This window comes from Mixophyes fleayi, chromosome 1, assembly GCF_038048845.1.
Source record: "Mixophyes fleayi isolate aMixFle1 chromosome 1, aMixFle1.hap1, whole genome shotgun sequence".
NCBI classification, from domain to species: Eukaryota; Metazoa; Chordata; class Amphibia; order Anura; family Limnodynastidae; genus Mixophyes; species Mixophyes fleayi.
In genome coordinates, this window is record NC_134402.1 from 384,682,017 (window position 1) to 384,702,399 (window position 20,383).

The 20,383-nt window shown below is 39.7% G+C and overlaps 2 protein-coding genes across 2 annotated transcripts in view; both read right to left on the reverse strand.

Moving 5' to 3' along the window:
- Positions 1-7,129: 7,129 nt before the first annotated feature.
- CARTPT (CART prepropeptide) lies at positions 7,130-9,104 on the reverse strand. The gene is made up of 3 exons (XM_075193137.1): positions 8,933-9,104; positions 8,567-8,650; positions 7,130-7,454 (listed from the first exon to the last, which is right to left on the reverse strand). The coding sequence occupies exons 1-3, from the start codon at positions 9,083-9,085 to the stop codon at positions 7,347-7,349; spliced, it is 345 nt and encodes a 114-aa protein (XP_075049238.1). The 5' UTR covers positions 9,086-9,104; the 3' UTR covers positions 7,130-7,346.
- An 8,462-nt stretch (positions 9,105-17,566) lies between these two features.
- MCCC2 (methylcrotonyl-CoA carboxylase subunit 2) overlaps positions 17,567-20,383 on the reverse strand; it is a 57,833-nt gene continuing 55,016 nt past the window's right edge. The window contains exon 17 of the mRNA XM_075180014.1: positions 17,567-17,778. Coding sequence (XP_075036115.1) covers positions 17,661-17,778 — 118 coding nt within the window. The 3' untranslated portion in view covers positions 17,567-17,660. The remainder of the gene's footprint in view (positions 17,779-20,383) is intronic.

Below are 20,383 nucleotides of genomic sequence, written 5' to 3' on the forward strand. Positions count from 1 at the left end.
TTGCAGTTCGCGGCACCCTTAGAGTCTCCAAATTTTTTCAAGGCACCCCTCCAAAATAATTATTGAGCAGTCCTGTTTTAGAAGTAGTTGGGTCAAAAAATTGTAATAAGTATTTAGGTCAGGACAGAAATACTTATTTAGTTGTATGCAAAAATGCCCCCTCTGCATTCAGACACTCTGTCCTCAGGCACTCTGTCCCCTCTGCATCCAGACACACTGCCCTCTCTCACACTACCCCCCTCTGCCCTCTGTCACGCTGTCCCCCTCCTCTGCCCTCTCTCACGATGTACCCCCTCCTCTGCCCACTCTCACGATGTCCCCCCTCCTCTGCCCTCTCTCACGCTGTCCCCTCCTACACTGTGTCCCCCTCCACTGCCCCTCTCATGCTGTGTCCCCCTCCTCTGCCCAGCTGTCGCACTCCTCTGCCCAGCTGTCGCACTCCTCTGCCCCGTTGTGCCCCGCTGTCACACTCCTCTGCCCCTGTCACACTCCTCTGCCCCTGTCACACTCCTCTGCCCCGTTGTGCCCAGCTGTCGAACTCCTCTGCCCAGCTGTCACACTCCTCTGCCCAGCTGTCACACTCCTCTGCCCCGTTGTGCCCTGCTGTCACACTCCTCTGCTCCTGTTACACTCCTCTGCCTCTGTTACACTCCTCTGCCCCGTTGTGCCCCGCTGTTACACACCTCTGCCCCGATGTGCCCCGCTGTTACACACCTCTGCCCCGTTGTGCCCCACTGTTACACACCTCTGCCGCGCGCCAGCCATAGAAAAAAAGAAAGAACACAGACACTTACCAATCCGCCGGGCGCCGGGACCCAGCAGCCTCCTCTCTCCCGCAGCTGTCACTGACGTCGATATTCAGTGACAGCTGCGGGAGAGAGGAGGCTGCTGGGTCCCAGCGCCCGGCGGATTGGTAAGTGTCTGTGTTCTTTCTTTTTTTCAATGCTTGGCCCACGGCACCCCAGTGACAGCGCCGCGGCGCACAGTTTGGGAACCGCCGACCTAGTATAATGATAAAGACTTATGTGTGACAAATAATAGTTTAAAGTTTGGTTTAACTTACATAGTGTGAAATGTCCTTCCCCACAGCAAACAGACAGGGTGCATGTATATCAGGGCAAACAGAACCACTGATGGGCGTTTCCTCTTAAAGGGAAGATGGGTGTGTCACCTGCCCATCAAACTAGGGCTGTGGGAGGAGTGTAAGGTATAAAACCTTGCTTGTCCCATTGGTCAGAGAGACCAATGCTGGGGAATCTGGCTGGGTTTTGTTGAGTTGGTGCTTAGGGTCTCAAGAAACGGTGTGAAATCTGTATTGTGTCAAATAATTTACCACCCTGACATTAAAACTGCATAAAAAGGAAGCAGTTGTTTGCGTGTGCTTCTACATATTCTAGATTATCACTCATCTCCTGTGTTGGTTTATAAAAAAACAAGGATAAGACTTTGGGGATTATTGGAGCCAAGAGCATGGCAAAAATTTGATGTGGAAACCAGTGTAGGTGACTCATGTTGTTAGTATTGTAGAGTGCAAAGAGACAAGATCAGCATTTGTCCCCCATTGTATTTGGCTATTTGGCCAAAATCTGTCCATTAGGCACTGAGGTTAAGCAGCTGGATGACTTCTAGACCACATAGTTACTGAGGCTGGAAAAAAACAGCACACACAGGACTCATAGTAGGCATCTTCTGAGGGGATTGACCTGGCTGATAACTATATGAAGTATTACAATTGGGTCATTAGCTTTCAACAACTGGATAAGGGAATATTTTGTCCACCACACAGAGGTTCAACAAAATCTACAGATCCGGGCATTCAGGAATTGAGTTGAAAAAATGGATAAGAGTGGATTGAGTTTGCTTGTTCTTTCATTTCTGTTTTACCAGGATAATGTTCTTTTAGCAGAAAACGTGTTTGATATTTGAGGGGGAATTCTCTAAAAGGCCAATACTGCCTCATATGTGGCCTCAAAATGACCGTGGTGGCTATAATGATCCGAATGACATGTATAGGATTATTATCTAGCACATTGGTTAGTGTTGTTAAAAGATGATCACTATCAACCTGAATGTGGGGACTTCAGCACTAAGAGGTCCCAGTGATACCTGATGTGGTCAGATCACTTGGACCAGATGCTGAATGCCTGGTTTTTATCCAATTTAACCACATAGGTGTGTGGCCCCATTGGCCAGTGATCCGGTCACTGGTCTCTCATTCTGGGTGCAGGGTTGCTGAGTGTGTGGCCAAATCTGGTCATTTGTTCTATTTGATATTGCTTCAACAAGTAAAAACACTACATGTTGCATCGTTTTATCTGGAAATCTCTATGGACAGATAGGGTGTCTCTGGCGACTAATATTTTGTTACAATATATTGCTATTGTCTTATATTCCTCTATTACTGTACTGACGTTCTGTCACTGTATTGATCTGTATAGTCAGTCTGGGAGCTGCACTGATATAGCTGTCAATGCTGCTATGAAATTCTAGACTCATTTCACGTAGAGATTGCGTCATCTATATTTCCGCAATAAAGCAGGAGGATATTGAGATGTCTGTGAATCAATTACCTGGCTATTTCAATTTCATTGCAGGGGGGGTTTGTGTGTCACATTATAATCTGTATGCTGCAGCTTTAACTCATTCAGTGCTGGCAATTTAAATGTGCTGCAAGGTCCACGAATGAAGGACGCTGTACAGCGGTCTGTTCTAAATAACGATAGTTATAGTACTAGTACTTGGTACAAGTCTGTAACTGTCACTGGTGCTAGTGCTGTGTACAGAGAAGTCAGATGTATTCCCCATGCAGCCGATATGACTATTCTCAGGCTGGTGAAGTGGTCTTCGAATAGCAGCTTTTTCTATACTAACACATCATCAGTACATTTGGCCACAAGAACAGCAGCATTTTGCAGGAGAAGAGGCTCACATACGGCAAGAAAAATGTTACTATCCTATACAGTCTACAAAGCCACTGTTATAGTAAGGAATTAGACTCAGCATAGAGGGGTCTGTAGATTGTCAGATGTTTTTGTATCTTTATGACCAACAGCCTAACAATAAATTCACTATTCTGCAATATATAATGTTATGTTCAATTTATTTGCATGCATTCCTTACTAAAGTATAACACCTGACACACTGTAAATACAAACAAGAGGATTGCATTGGGTAATCGAAGTCTGAGAAGAGGTCTAATCGCACAAACAAAAGGGATCATAGAAAAATATGAGGACTAGGAAGAAATGGAGCTAAAAATTTCATAGTTCTCAAATAATGACTTTGTTTTAATACTGAGAACAGTTTTTAACAGTAGTCAGGATTACTTAGAATGATGATGGCATAGCAATTCATGTCCCTGTGTATCATCACCATTTATTTATATAGCACCACTAATTCCGCAGTGCTGTACAGAGAACTCACTCACATCAGTCCCTGCCCCATTGGGGGCTACAGTCTAAATTCCCTAACACACACACACAGACTAGGGTCAATATGATAGCAGACAATTAACCTACCAGTCTGTTTTTGGAGTGTGGGAGGAAACCGGAGCACCCGGAGGAAACCCACGCAAATACGGGGAGAACATACAAACTCCTCACAGATAAGGCCATGGTTGGGAATTGAACTCATGATCCCAGTGCTGTAAGGCAGAAGTTTTAACCACTTAGCCACCGTGCTGCACAGTTCAAAAAGTAGAGACTCAGGAACATCACTGATCTGAAAACTGTTGGAATAGGCACCAATATTGATGCGTCTAAAATAAGTATTTCAGTAACAGAAGTATGAGAGAATGTGTGTGTGTATGTTCAAATGCATCCGTCAACTGTATTGTGGAGGCTGAACCAACATTCATGAAAATGAAGCCCATCAATTTACTAGAAACCAGGTGTATTACTGGGACGTTTTTTACTTCAGTAATGTAACACTTGTCTCCAGATCTCCACAGAGGAAAATGACAGAGAACTGCAGGGTTAGTGTGTAATGGAGACTGACACCAATCTGGAGGCAAACCTGGATTTCAATGTTTGCCCCTCTCAGGCCATTCCTGCTGTAGGTATTCTACCATTAGTTAAATGACAATTGAATTTTGTATGATGGTTTCATTCATAGAAAAAAATAATAATGTGCTAAAACAAGGGTTAGTCTGTCGCTCGGGGCCTAAGTGGTTTTTCCACAAATCGAGGCATGACCAGAGATGGCTACATATAAAAACCTTTTTTGAAACCCAAAAGCCAAAATGGGCCTAGTCCTTTTTATCATTAATGGAATTTATACATGGACATATAGAGGCTGAGTCATTAAGGAAAGTAAGGGGACAAAAAAGGAGTAAATGTTCTCATTGACAAGCCATGTTAAAATGCAAGGGGTGCAAATTAGTTTATTATTTTGCACATAAGTTAAATACTGGCTGTTTTTTTCATCTAGCACACAAATACTTGATAGTTATATTTTTACACTGAAATTTAAAGTTGACCTAGGACATGTCCTACACCAACTATAACAACTATAAATCTGCCCATTTTAAATTTACCTCCCCCTCCAATGCAACATGGTTTTGGCCAGATGCAAAGTTACTCCCTTTTTTTGCTTTACTCTCATTAATGACTCAGGCCCTTAGTGTACACACAAATTATCATGATTTATTTAAATAAGTAGACTAGATTTTCAAAATCCATTTAATCCTAATTTCATAAAGTTCTTTTCTCTAATTATCAGTCAAAAAGAATATCTTCATTTAAAAGGACATTAGAGCCAAACAAATGGATACCAAATGGGATTGTTTCATGCATTAGAAAGGCATTAGACACTAACCATAGTGTCTGTCATCAGGGGCACCGAGATGGGGGGGGGGGAAGGGGTACAAATTACCCAGGCCTGGACCTGCCTGAGGGGCCTGGGGCCACACTGGAGTACAATAGTTAAAAAAAAAATGTACGTTTTTTTTTTTTTTGCTCACGGATGTCATGCACGCACCCGCAAGTGCAGGGGAGAGCGGGAGTAGTATATTCCAGTCCTGTGTGCTGTGCATTGGAGAATAAGGTAAGAAGAAGGTGTGTTAGAGAGGGGGCATGTGTGACTAGAGGTGCTGGGCAGAGAGCGCCGTGTGACTAGAGGTGCTGGACAGAGAGGAGCATGAGTGAATATAAGTGCTGGGCAGAGAGAAGCATGTGTGACTAAAGGTGCTGGGCAGAGATGACCATGAGTGAATATAGGTGCTGGGCAGAGATGGGCATGTGTGGCTAAAGTTGCTGTGCAGAGAGGGGCATGCGTTTTTAAAGTTGCTGAGCAGAGAGGGGCATGCGTTAATTTAAAGCTGCTGGGCAGAGAAGGGACATGTTTGACTATAGCTGCTGGGCCGAGAGGGGGCATGTGTGACTATAGCTGCTGGGTAGAGAGGGGACATGTGTGACTAGAGATGCTGGGTAGAGAGGGGACATGTGTAACCAGAGCTGGGGGAATGTGTGATTAAAGCATGTTCGCAGAGAGGGGCATGTGTGATTAAAGCAAGCGGGCAGAGGGAGCTATGTGTGATTAAAGCATGTGGACAGAGGGGACATGTGTGAGCAAAGCTGCTGGGCAGAGGGGGCATGTGTGAGTAATGCATTTATCTGTAGGAGGGTGGCCTAGTGCTTTTCACCTGCTAGACACGCCCCCAATTATACACAGCCACGCCCCCAATGGTATGGCCACACCCCCTTTGGCACCGCGCTGCTGCACGGCGGCGCATTAGTTTACACGCTAATCACCTATAGCGGGCCCCATGAAGTTGCTGTACCGGGGTCCAAAATTCCTCTTGCCTGTCATATGGGTTTGTACGTAACCATTTAGTCATGTTTTATGCAATAAAAGATCTTAGTTACGTCTGGTCTGCTAAATAGCTCTGCTAACATGTCATTTGTAAGTAGAGCAATAAATGACATACTAATGAGAGAATATGTAAGAAGTCTTAGAACATCTAGAGAAATCTCTTTTGCCCAGCTTTAAATTGTAATGCCTGTAGCACCCCTAGGATTAACAATTTTATACTGGAAAACAATTTAAACAGGATCATCCACAGATAGAATGTTTAAATTCTTTGGGGAGGAATTCAATTCTGGACAAACTTTCATAGGAGCCTTGCACGATGATCAGCTGCGCAAACTTCTGGGTCTTACGTTACCCGTAACGTCGCTGAATTCTGCTCGTACCTCTATGAGGTGCAAGGAAAAATCAGCAATATTTCAGGTACTGTAATCTCTAGGCTCCTGTGGGATAGTAAAGAGAACTGAATTGGCCCATTTGTGTTTAAGAACTAAACTAACAGTTCATCAGTTTTAAAGGGAAACTGGCCCCACACAATGGTTAATTCTTCCCCTCAGTCTGAGTGTTGAGCGGTAGCATCACTGTTTATTTTAACCACAAACGAGAGGCCAAATTGGAAGAGACCATTTGATGCTTAGATGAGTGAGTGTTCCACTTACAGCTTCACTTACATTAATCTATATGTCTGGCCATATTGCAGTATGTGTGACAAGCTTTAAGAACAAATTGTTGTGCTGTACTTATTACAACATTGTGAACCGTAACCAGGGTTATAAAAGTAAAATATTAAAGGTTTCTTTTTTATTCATTTGGAATCACTGCACAGACTCTCTGAGCGATAGACAACAGTACCATCTATTTAGTGATAATGAATGTTTCTATTGTTTTGAAGCACAGGGAAAGGTGAAAGGAACTTAACACTGTGGACATAAATATAACTTATACACCAGTTTGATAAGTGTCTCTTTGCTTATTGAAACTAAAGGACCCTGGCAAATATACGATAAATGAAAACATTTATATAGTGCTGCGGTACATGAGTGTCCACTTACTACACTTTGAACACTCTCCACCTTAGGACCATGGAGAGAGGATCAAGGTTGCTGGTCAGTATTGCTCTAGACTGAGCTGCTAATCACTAACAGGGCCAAATCCCTAGCCAAGGGAAGGGAGAGGGGTGCTGAAAAGTATTTGAAAGTGAACATTACTTTTGACAGTCAAGGAAATTAATTCAATTGACTAATTTAAATAATCCACTTATTGCAGCTATGTGGATTATGGTCAAATACAAGTTTATAATAAAAAATCTTTATTACACATCATGTACATGCTATGATATTTACTGGATTATAATGTACAAATTATAAACATATAAAATAATTCAACACATTTAATAAAAATATAAATGTGCATTACAAGTTAGCACACTCAAACCAGGATTAAAAAAAAAATGTCATGTAAAAATCACATAGAGGACGTCTGCTTTCTAGCAGTCCATGAATTCAGAGGGAAATGGGACTTGGTCCAAGAGACTATCTCACTCATAAGCACTTTAGGAGAAATGTATTGCAAGACGTTCGTCGGGGGCAGTCGCAGAGCTTCCCAATCCGGGCTCCTTTCCTGACAGCGCATTGTTCTCCTGCATCACACTGCAAAGGTAACACACACATCAGTTTCTCTATGACTGACTGACATCAGAGGAAAGAAATAGCCTTACAGAATGCATTAATAGTAAATGTAACAGATCACATTTATTTTATAAGCAAACTGCAGAATGTCAATAAGATTTATTGTTTTTTTGTGATCATCTTTCATGTTATAATAACAAATAATTGCAATTTGTTGCCTTATGTTTGAAATACAAATGGTGTTTTAGCTCATCTGTGTCTGAAGGATTCAAACTAAGATTATAAAGTTAATAAAATGATCTGGGACTTTCAACCCTGTGACTACGGTGTCACATTTCTTACAATACATCTTAGCAGTCAGTTAGACAATAAAAGCAAATGTAATGATCTGTTATAGCATGTTTGCACATGCTTAGTAAGTAACCTCCAAAGTGATGCTGTGACTTTTGGGCAGCTTTAAATATGTATAATAATTTTAAATATAATATATGATACAAATTCACCACAGGCTTTAATTATCCAGATGTTATATATTTAAAGTGGCAAAAATACTTGAGGCTATATTTTATGTTTTTAAAGTAGGCTGTAAATAATGCTGCAATATAATAAGATAATTAATGATTGTAACCCATTTTGTTGATTTGCATTACTATGTGAAGGTGCACTGTGTCTTGCACAGTAATTAGGTGTCCCTACATCTCTTGTTCCATTCATGCAGTTAACTGAACTCAAGGTAATTAATGATATAAAACTATCTTCGGTTTTGTTACAATTAACAGTAACAATCCATTTAGAATGAGTGACAAAAACTATGAAACAAATGTAAAACAGTTCAGGTACAATGTAGTACACAATTTACACTACATACACAACTATGTAAAAAACAGAAAAAAACTAATAACATTTTAAAAACAATCTTTGAACATAGATGTGCACAATACACACACACACACACACACACACACACACACACACACACACACACACACACACACACACACAGAGTATTATTGAGTTGAATAAGAGACTGACAGTAGCTGTATTAATGGAATAAAGGATGTGTTTATAGAATTTAGGCTAAAGGGGCAGCTGAAAGCAGAACATGATGTAAGACAGGGTAAAAGATCACTCACCATGGGCACTTGACCATATTTCTTTTCAAAAAATGGAAGTCTTTTACTTTTAAGTTTTTGTAATACTTCTTGCAAAGCATCAATCTGAAACATACAGCAGGAATTTTGTTACAAGCAACAGGTGATAGACCATGTTTCCTCAGTGATCAGTGCTGCTTGACCAACATGTGAGAAACGTTATCGTGAATTGAAAATAAATATTTTGCATATAAACACAGATTTAAATATCCCACAATCTTTAACATAAACTGTAAAGTCTGAAGATGGTTTTATACAATACATATGCAATGGCCAGATTCTGCTGGCTATCCATGCTGCATCATACACACAGGCACAGTGATTGATACATGAAGTGTCTGTACATACCAGCTCCTTCTCGTGGATGCTGTTATCTATCGGGGAGTAGAAGTCCAGTGATCTGGTCTCCAGGTAGTCTGTGTCCTCGCAGCTGGCTCTGAACACTAGGAGGAGGAAGGTGGAGCTCAGCAGAGTGATCAGGTGGCTGCGGGAGCTGTCCATGCTGCTGGTAGTGCTGAAGTTCAGTCTGTTCCAAGGACTGAAGAAAGCAATATTTATGTTGGTGGGAGTCCAACCTCTACTGACATCATTATTTCATAGACCTGCACTGGCTGACGCCATCACCCCAAACTAGAAGACTGAGGTCGTGCAGCTTGTTCTGTGTTCTTGCATTGTGTAATTGGTAATCTAAACACTAGTAGTTTCTCATAACTAACTCACATATCTCCGAATGTGAGCTCTGTTTGTAACCAGTCAACTCTTATCTTGGATTTTACAGTGCTTGTGCTTTAATCTTGCATATACAATGTATTAGTGAATTTAAGATTTCTGCAAAAATCCTTAAACTACTCATGTCATCTGACTTATTATCAATCTTCTTCCACGTTTTGCATGTAACACATTTTAGTCAATAAGCCAAATTTCTAAAACAATTGGGGATGCTTATATTACCTCCCCCCATATTACTGAATAATGTCATGCATAGATATGGTTAGTGGCTATCTCAGCACCCTCAGAGCTGGCTCCTGTGGTCAGTGGGGCTCTTGAGATCACATATTTATGAATAGTCTGTTGGGTTCTATATTTATTAGCTCTGCTTTTAAGTATTATTTGGCCTTTTTGTTATGACATATAATCTTAGTGAAAAAGGTCACGTTTGTAATAATGCTATTCAATAAAATATAATGTATTGACTTACATGGAAATCAATTAATGTTTGCAATTTTCATATAATTAGCTGTCTATGCACTAATGCTGTGGTTAAAAAAAAGTAAAACTTTTTAATGTATTGTTTATTGTATTTTATGTTTTACAGCTGTTTTCTTTTGCACTTCACCTGTCATAGTGCTGAGATACTGGGGTTAAAATTGAAAACTCTACAAAAGTGTGTGTCACATTAATTACTGACTGTAGTGACTGGGAAACAGCTGGAACATTCGTCACAATTGAAAGATCAGGGCTGACTAAATTCATTAATGCCTAAACATCAGAGATTATTTTTCATTTTGTGACTTGAATTATTTATTAGCATTAGAATCAAAATTGAGAATATTAGAGAAAACTAACAATAAACAAGGTCTTTTAGAACAGAGTGAAAGCAACCTGTGCAGACACATCAAGTCTAAATGAACAATCCCAGAAATACTGGAACTATGGGATTCAATTACTAATATAGAAAAGAAAAACTACATGTTGAGAGCTGATAAAGACTATCTGGCCCTCCAAGTTTGACCATTACACTCGTTAAAAGCAGCACGGTGGGCAGCACGGTGGCTTAGTGGTTAGCACTTCTGCCTGACAGCACTGGGGTCATGAGTTCAATTCCCGACCATGGCCTTATCTGTGAGGAGTTTGTATGCTGTCCCTGTGTTTGTGTTGGTTTCCTCCAGGTGCTCCAGGTTTGCTCCCACACGCCATAAACATACTAGTAGGTTAATTGACTGCTAAAAAAATTGATCCTAGTCTGTGTGTCTGTGTTAAGGAATTTAGACTGTGAGTACCAATGGGGCAGGTACTGATGTGAGCTCTCTGTACAGCGCTGCGGAATTAGTGTCACTTTATAAATAAATGATGATGAACTCAACATTTTTCTGAAATCCCTCTTTGCCTAAACGTAATATCAGAAATCCCTTCCTCAGGTACCCACAGTTATCAAGTTTTATACCCCCCCATGAATCCACACTCAACCTTTTCTCCAAGTCAGTGCACCCGTCCAGGTTTTAAGTTGTGCATGGATCGCGCAGGTTGTCAAAACAACCCAGAATATCACAAGTTATCCATTGATCAGTGTCTCAACAACTTCTGCAAGCCCTGATTACGTTCAGAATCCTCCAGGTGGGGAACAAGAAAAAACTTAGTACAAGAGTCCTTATACGTGGGAGAGAATGATTTTTTGAGGGAAAAACTGTTAAGTAGTTGGAATGCTCCTTTAAGCAAACACAAGTCTGCAATGACAATGAACACAGGGAAGATCTATGTGTATCAAAAGCATCTATAAACACCTTCACTATAAGTTTTTAAACTACACCTCCTGGAAACTTCCTCTGCGTCCGTAGTATAATATTGCCCAGCATTACTCCTAACTGCACAGTGCTAGAATAAAAGCCACAATAGCAGGTGCATCACAAGCAGTGGAAATGAGGAGAATTGGAAACTAGATTTTAATGCAATAGAAACTGGTAATTAATTGGTGACATAGTACAGCACAATGTGTAATCAGAATACAAATTGAATTCCCAAAGGATAAAATGTTCCCTCACAAAGTAATATTTCCTTTTGGAGGAGAAGTTCACGGACTGTAAACTTTACAGCCTGTTACAAGGAATTATGGGACATATAATTGAAAAGAAATAGTGCTGATCTAATAAACATGTCTGTACATACAATAGTGATGTTTACATTTCAGCCCAAGATCTTTATATGACTCACGTCATCTGAAAGAAAAAAAACTAACAATATTAATAATTAATTCCTAATCGGTCTAATTCTACATGTGACATGTAGCAAAGTGCAGAGGGACTTTTGAGATCACATATTTATGAATTGGTTTTATTCCTTTTAACTGTACTTATAAGTGTTCTTTAGCCTGTTTGCTATGGAATATGACCTTAGTCAAAAAGGTTAGGTTTGTAATAATACTTTCAACGCAATATAATGTATTGACTTACACAAAAGTTTGTCATTTTTGTAATTCTAGTACAAATAAAGAAGTACATCATTTTAGCGGAGTTGATGGGTATTCAAGTTACACTAGCTGTCTTTGCACGAACGCTGTGATAAAAATGTTATACATTATTCTTTATTTTCCAGTCCTTCCCTTCTTTTGTTTCGTATGTTTATTATAAAGCTTACCTTACTTTAATGTTAGTTAAAGGGCAAGCAAGGAAAGAGTAATAGTAAACAGTGTTGTTTTTATATTTTGCCTGATTTTATTTCCTTGCTGCATAATTTCAGTTCTAATAATTGAACATTTGTGAAGGTTTTGTGTATAGCATATAATGTTTTATCTGTTTTCCTATAAGTTCACAGTTTATGGTGGTGAGATGCTGGGGTAAATATTGACAACTCAGGAGTGTGTCCCCCATTTAATGACTGACTTTGTAGTGACAGGGCAAACAGCTGGAGCATTCCCTACAAGTGAAAGATTAGGGCTGACTAAATGTAGAAATATAGATTTTTTTATTTAATGTTGTAGCTTAAATTATTAATAAGCTCCCATCACAATTGACAACATTAGAGAAGCCTAACAATAAACAAGGTATTTAAGAACATAGAGTGAAACTGTGCAAACACATCAAGGGCTAGATTTACTAAGCTGCGGGTTTGAAAAAGTGGAGATGTTGCCTATAGCAACCAATCAGATTCTAGCTGTCATTTATTTAGCACATTCTACAAAATGACAGCTAGAATCTGATTGGTTGCTATAGGCAACATCCCCACTTTTTCAAACCCGCAGTTTAGTAAATATACCTCCAAGTCTTAATGAACAACCCCAGAGACATCGTTATTCAATTACTATTATAGAAAAGAAAAAGTGCATAGAATGCTGATAAGTTATAAAGGCTATCTGGCCCTTCAAGTCTGACCATTTCATTGATTAAAAGGAGGACTCTTAAATCTCTCCCTTTGCCTAAATGTAATATAAAGTTTTATACCCCCAGAGCATCATTTGTAGAACCATTCAATTAACCACCCACTACTAGCATCCCAATTACATTGGTGTTACACAGCTTTAGTCTCAGGGGTATTGGTAGGAGTTTCTCGTTGACTCAACTCTCTCCTTACAGACGTCAATATTGCTGGGAGAAATCTCTGTACTGGGAGACTGAGGGTCTCGCTGGGCATTTGCATTACCTGAAGCAATTATTGACCTGTCATTTAATACATACTATATACCAATACTATCCAGCTGGTAATTGGGAGACACCATTGATTTCTATTTTCCTTGTGACAATTCAGTGTCAGGGGGTAAAGATTCTGCACTGTGACAAAGATGTTTCACTGGCCACAATTCAATGAAAGCTATTAACTATTGCATTTTTTTTTCTACATGTCCCTGTAAAGTATCAAACCTTCCATGACCTCAGCAGGTGAACACTGGTGCAAACATGGGGAGGTCAAGCAGGATTTCTGCAAAAACAAATTGTTGCTGTAGTAGTGGTCCAGAAAGTAAAAAATATAAATCTTGCAGACTAATGATTCAGATGATCGGTGTTATCCAGGTCTCATTTATATAAGTTGTTCATTGTTATAAACTACAGGTCACCCAACTCTTGTTTGTAGTCTAATATTATTATTGTTGATTTGCAAAGTGCCTTAGTGGTCTGTGGTGCTGGTGGGAAAAACAGGGAGTAAGTAATACAGGGACATACAAGGTAGACAAAATAAATGCAGACATGAAACGAAAGGTTAGGTAAGTCCCTGATTATTTTGTCCCCTAACTTGTGCTCCTTCAAACGGGCACTCAAAACTCATCTCTTCCTCAAAGCCTACCAGCCTTCCACTTAACCATCTCCCCATGCTCACTCATAATCTCGCTCCTCCTCTGAAGAAGGGAGCACTTGCTCACCTCTTCTGACTCCCTTTGTGCCAGCCGTCTGTTTGCCCTCCCTTTGGAATGTAAGTTCTTATGAGCAGGGCCCTCCTCCCTCCTCCACCTTCTCATCTGCTCCAACTTTAATATATTTGCTTTGCCTGGAGCCTCTGAAGTCTTGGTATTACTCGTTTATTGTTCTGTACTGTTATTCCCTGTACTGTCCATTGTTTTTACTGTGTACGGCACTGTGGAAACCTTGTGGCGCCTTATAAATAATGATGATAATAATAATAATGTAGCTTTCAAAATAGTGGAAAAAAGGCCACAGCTGAGACAAGAAAAGTGAGTGGAAATTTTGACACTTTTTAAGGTGTAACATTGTGAGAAGTAAAGGTCGGTGTAAGGTAAGCTGAGAGCATTTAAGGATTTTAAGGCTGCAGAGGTCTCTGATCATGCATGGTAGGGAGTTCCATAATTTATGAAGGGGGTGTTGTTGTTGAGAACTTTGTAATTGAGGGTAAGTAACTTGCATTGGATGGGATTCTGGAGGATATGGGGAGCCAGTGTAGGGATTTGCAGTGTGGTACAGCGGATGTGTTGTGTTTTCACTTCAAAAGTCCATGTAAAAGAGACCGATCGTAGCAAAATCTATAGATCTGTTAAGGTGCCTGTGTGGAATGAGCTCCTGTACAGGAAACAGCAATTTGCAAATTGTGAGAGTGTGACAGGGAAATTGAGGCTTTCTTAACAGCCCTTCTTCACCCTGAGAGTCCGTGGTGGACACGGGGGAAAAGCGCAATCCCTTGCTATGGAGTACAATGTTTAAGATGTGAATAAGGTATAGGCTGATTCACGTGCAGGATAATGAATCAATCTAGACTGATTAAAGGAACAAGGGGCTGAATTAGCCTCTTGCAACCTGTGTATAAAAACAGTATAAACAGGTCAGCAATATCCTATGTAAAGCGTAGTCCATCTGTATATACCTGGCTGTGGGTGGACGTCTCATCACATTTTAGTGGTAATAAGCACTATTCTTTTTAAAGATTCTGCTCTATTCCTGCAAAATGCCTATATTTATTGAAATCTTGTTACTTATAAAGAAGAGCTCCCACTCTAAGTCATTCCCCCGCTTTACTATAATGAAACCAGCATCCTGTGACCCTGCAGCCTGATACACAGTAGGCTGTCAGTGGGAACCAGCCACCATCACAAGTAAAAAGGTGTTACTATACACAGCAACTCGAAGCAAGAGGTTCCAGGTGTCGGTGAAGGAGACAACTCGTCTACAACTGGGGACATGATGGTAGTGTGTCACTGATATTCACAAGGTAAAGTCATGTTACATATATAAGCTAAATATAACTTTGTTACACATACACTGTAAGTACAATCTCTCATTAATCATAAATTACTATGATTTTTTATTAACTTATTGATGTCAAGACTTGATACTTGATTACTGGGGAGAATGAACTTTGGATGCACAATGGACTATAGTAGAAGGTGGGTGGAGCGTGTGGAGTCTGGCATAAGGAAATATTTTGGTAAATGGAAATAATTTTGCCTTTGAAGTATGTGTCAAAATCAAAGTATGTTCACATCTATTATGGTTTATGGATTTTCCACTTTGGCTGGGAATTTTACACCTTCTCTTCCTCCTAATTTTAACTTCAATGGGCCAGAGTCATTAAGTAGAGCAAAGCAAAAAAAAAAAAAAAAAAGGAGTAATTTTGCACCTGGGCAAAGCCATGTTGATAGTTGGGGTAGGGCATGTCCTAGATCAACTTTACATTTCAATTTAAAAATAAAGCTTCCAAGTATTTGTGTGCTACATGACAAAGCAGCCAGTATTTTCCTTAAGTGCAAAATAATAAAGTAATTCACAGCCCTTGTATTGTAACATGGTTTATCCAGCAGATTTACTCCTTCTTTACCTTACTTTCCTTAACGACTCCTCACCCCTCAGATACCACCACCACTTGCACTATTTCCTTGAGCCCTAATCTGCACTTTGTGGAGTCATGATTAACTGCTGGAGATATCACTAAGATCCAGTGCTCTACTATGAATTGTCACATACTAGTGATAGTTCCTACTTTATAAAATATTGTTGAAAATTGTGACATTTTTAGTTGTTCATAAAAGGTAGTACACACTGTTACTCGCTATTCAGGATCCAAAAGTATTGTGTACCTAGAATTTGGCAAATACTAGTACTATTCTACAACCAAGCACTGTACACCCCTCTACAGGTTTGTTACAGCTAAACTTGTAATACACAACACATATAAAGAGGTTCTTCTGCTCAGTTAGCACATACGGATATTATTAAAAGGGCAAACTGAAACAAAGCATTAAGACACAATGCAGCACTCTTAAAGTGGTGGTACAGCTTCCATTGTAAACGCTGACCTGTTTTATTACTATGCCACGCCAGCTTTGTCAAGCATTCTGTTCCATATAGCTTGTTAATTGGTTGTGAGTCTCACAGCCATGCAGATGCCATCCTCTACAGCTCTGAACACTCTACTAATTCTGGTACATCTTACCTTCCACTCCCACTCTCTTGCGGTCCATCAAGGCTCTGTTCTTGGCCTCCTCTGACCACTCCTCTCTTATCTCTAGTGTCCAACTGCCTCTCTCCATCTGCACTTGGATGTCCCACTGCCACTTAAAACGCAACATGTCCAAAACGGAAATCATTATCTCCCCTCTTCCCTGTGTCACTACCACTAGTCTCCCTCACTATTAACATAATGCTGTACCCAGTCCCCAATACCCACTGCCTTGGTGTCATCCTCATCCTTGACTCCACACTTCATTTCCAGTCACCTCCTCATTTGAAACATTGCCGGAATATGCATTATTCTCATTCCAGAGCTTACCAAAACCCTTATCCATTCTCTTATTATCTCCCTTAAACCTTCTTCGCTGTGACCTTCCGCTTTTCCACTTCAATCCAGCCTAAACGCCATTGAAGACGGATCTTCCTGTCTCACCATTCTACATCCACTGTACCACTCTGCAAATCCCTTCACAGACTCCACATAACATTCAGAATCCAATTCAAGCTACTCTCCCTCACCAATACCGCTCACTCATTCTGGTTTCAGCTTGTCACAATATACTCTCCATCATGCCCTCTAAAATTTGCATTTGAGTTGTGCCTCACTTCATCTCCAATTACCACCTGTTACTCCTGCCTCCAAGACTTCTACCGTGTTGCTCCTTACCCATCCTAACCAGATTCTCCCCAAGCTTCACACTTTCAAGCGCTCTCTCTCTAAACCCATCTCTTCACTACAGCCTATTTCACTCCCACCTAATACTACTCCCTCTATACATTGTTGGTAATCATCCCATCCCTCTTGTTCCTATTTTCTTTGCATCATCCTCTCCCTCTACATTGTAAGCTTGCATGAGCAGGACTCTGTCATCCTCAAATGTTTATGTTTTGTTTTTATGTATTATTTGTTGTATTGACTGTCCAGCGCTACAGCATTTTGTGGTGCCTTATAAATGAATGTTGATGATGATAACTTTTTAACATTTCTTCCCCTGGTGGCCTCGGTAACAACAGTAAAATTTGCATCTTACAGCATGCAGCTAATGACTATCGTTTTTTGAGCATTTGACCAAACTCCAGATTACCTTTAAAGGATAACATGTTAGCTACTATTCTTAAAATCTAGCTGTTACATCACTGATCACGCCTGTGTCTCTTTTCAATCAATCACTGGCAAATATTTATAATGCAAAGCTTGGATCTTCAGGTTTATGAGCACTAGCTATGTACAAAGCGTAAATGTACAAAATGGTCATATATCTCTTAACAAAAAATAAACTAAAATTAGCAGACCAAATAACAAAAACAGTAACAACAACAACAACAACAACATTAGAATAGCTGCTAATGTTTGCCACAAAGCAAATACCACAATGGATGTGTATAAAAAGTTTTATTTTACAGAATGAGAATATTATTAGAAATGTCAAGTTCTCGATAGCTTGTAGTGAACACAAAGATTCTGGAGTAAATTACATTCTAAAAACTCCAAACTGGGTCTTCTGTGTTGGTGCATTCAGAGCTGCACTGAGACTAAGTCCTAGAATCAGTCTGGTGTCTGCTGGATCAATGATCCCATCATCCCACAACCTGTGGATATAGAAGGGAAAAAAGGCAAGTTGTAAACATATGTAATACATGGGAAGTAGAATGCTGAGCTTATTTTCAGTATATTGTGTAGCTATAAAGTAAAACATATTTGGGTAGAAAACAAATGACAGCTTTAATGCCTCCTGACGTAGTTGGCTTACAACGAAACGTGTAGAGGACTGGAGTATCACATCAGCTGTATGTTCTGACTACGGACTACTTACCATGTTCGTGTGATTTTATGTGCTGTTTTACACAGTTGTCTTTTACCAATAAAGTAGGATAATCCACTACGGAAGCCCCCCTCTCTGTTTGATATTCTAGATGTTTGGATGTCCGTGGAGATCGGGTGAAAGGAGGGAAGACGCGCGGTTCATATACCGTTAGTGTCATATAGATTCCAGCTATATATATATATATATATATCTATCAACTGATTAGGCTGGACTGATACTTGTATCAAAAGACTTTATAAAATGTTATTGTAATACACTGTATAACTGCAAATACTCATTTATATTTATTTTTGTTTACATATCTCTCCTCTGTGGTATTAACATGGGTAAATGAGACAGACCACTTGATTTGATTTTTTTTTTGCTCTGAAAACCTGCGTTTCTGTGATGAATTTCCACTGCCTATTAGTTCCAGCTTAAAGGGATCAATATAAAACTATACAAAATTCAGTTATGGTGTACAGGAAATACATGCAGTGACTGCAGAGTAAGCAAACAGTTATAATATTCAGATGCCAGATTGTAATGGGCACACACAGACTGCTAAGTGATACAACTCAACCTTTATTATGCAGCCACTTGTATTTTATCCTCCACACCGAATAATCGGCTCTATGTTTTGCAATCTTTTCAAAAATTATGAAAAACTAGTAAAGGTCATCACCAGAATATGGCTCTGGATTCTCTTCGAAGGGAACGGTGGATAAGTATGTATTTGGTGCAGAAAAGACTGTACCGCTTCTCCGGACCCTATAATAGCCAGCTCCTCCCAGGGCTATGTTGTAGAGATGGCTACTTACACAATAAGAACATTATTTTGCCTCCATCAGCTTCAGATTTTCATTTAGAAACACTATTTCAGAACTCTTCTGCTTTGGAGACAACCAAGCAGCAGCAAAGGGGATCAACAGAGGACGATTTGCAACCCTGCTAAATAAGGCAAAAGGGGCCACCACCAAAGTACGAATATTAAGAAAGGAGAGTAATTATAAGAAATATTTAAAATGGAAAACCCCATTCAGTGCATATCAGGGTCATAACCCTAGATCTTATTCATTATAGGTTTGCAAACATTAAATGGATGCATTTCATAGTGTTCGACTGTCTGAGGACTGTAATGTAAAATGTAACATTTGTGAATAGGAATATGTGACTTTCTACCAACATATGGGTTTAGCCAACAGAATCCTAATTCCCTCCAATTTTAGTGCACAATTATTTATCTCCAGAGCTAAATATAATGATAACTGTTTTATTATTTGGCATCACCAGCTTAATTTTAATATACTGCTGTTGACAAAGTTAGAATTTTAATATAGAAAATATGGATGTGGGGAATAATTATAAATTAAACGACATTCAAAATCAAAGAATGTTTCAAAATATTGCCGCTCGCAGCTGTCTATCAGGACTATATAAGGCAGTGTTGGCTAACCTGTGACACTTCAGGTGTTGTGAAACTACAAGTCCCAGCATACCCTTCCAGCAATAAGCTGCTATATATTGACAAAGCATGCTGGGACTTGTAGTTTCACAACACCTGGAGTGTCACAGGTTAGCCAACACTGATATAAGGCCTTTTTGTGTGTCAGCCCTTGCTAGATTACCTAGGAGGTTGGTAGTTTGAAGCATATAGGTCAGTGTAGGACCTGCATACAATGAGATGCCCTTGATGCTGGTTTGCAGGCTTAAATGTTTTTACCAAAATATGAACCTCATGTTTTTATTTTGCCAGATACACAAACATATGCAATGTTAAGAGCGGACAGCTGTCTTTTTGTTTTGTATATTACATTCAAACACAAGAATGCTAGCTGTTATTAACCTCTTCTTGAGTATTGGGCCGTGAACCCTACTGATGTTCCTACTGTTTTCCAACAGATACACAGGTCTTTCCTGTTGTAGCATATTAAAGTAAATACGTTTTTATTTTAAAAACCATTATACATATAAACATTAACAAATAGAAAAAAAAATACAAACTTGACCATAATTTTACCATAGTTGCTTTCACCCATTAGGTGCAATTCCAGAAAGTTACCCCAAAAAGTAATTGGCTCATATTCTAGCCACTGGAATTATATTCGGGATCTAGAAGTACTGACAAGCAGGGGAGATCAGACACTATCATTTATCATTGCAACTTTTTAAAAACTCTAGAGTACCTTAGTTACTTACTATTAAACATATATACCTGCACTTACTTAGATGGATATTTACACAATCACATTAATAGGAACACAGACATACTGCCGTTGACCAGGAGGAGTGATTGGTGTCTTGTCCAAACACTTTAGTGGAGGCGAGAGACAAAACTTTTATTTCTTCATTTATAAACAGCTCCAGCTACACCATAGCACCAGGATAAC

Excerpts from the sequence above, each read along its gene's own strand:
- CARTPT (XM_075193137.1), bottom strand. The coding sequence starts at position 9,085 with ATGGACAGCTCCCGCAGCCACCTGATCACTCTGCTGAGCTCCACCTTC. Across the intron at positions 8,651-8,932 it reads GCATCCACGAGAAGGAGCTG|ATTGATGCTTTGCAAGAAGT; the intron begins GTATGTACAGAC and ends TGTATGTTTCAG. Across the intron at positions 7,455-8,566 it reads AATATGGTCAAGTGCCCATG|TGTGATGCAGGAGAACAATG; the intron begins GTGAGTGATCTT and ends TTACCTTTGCAG.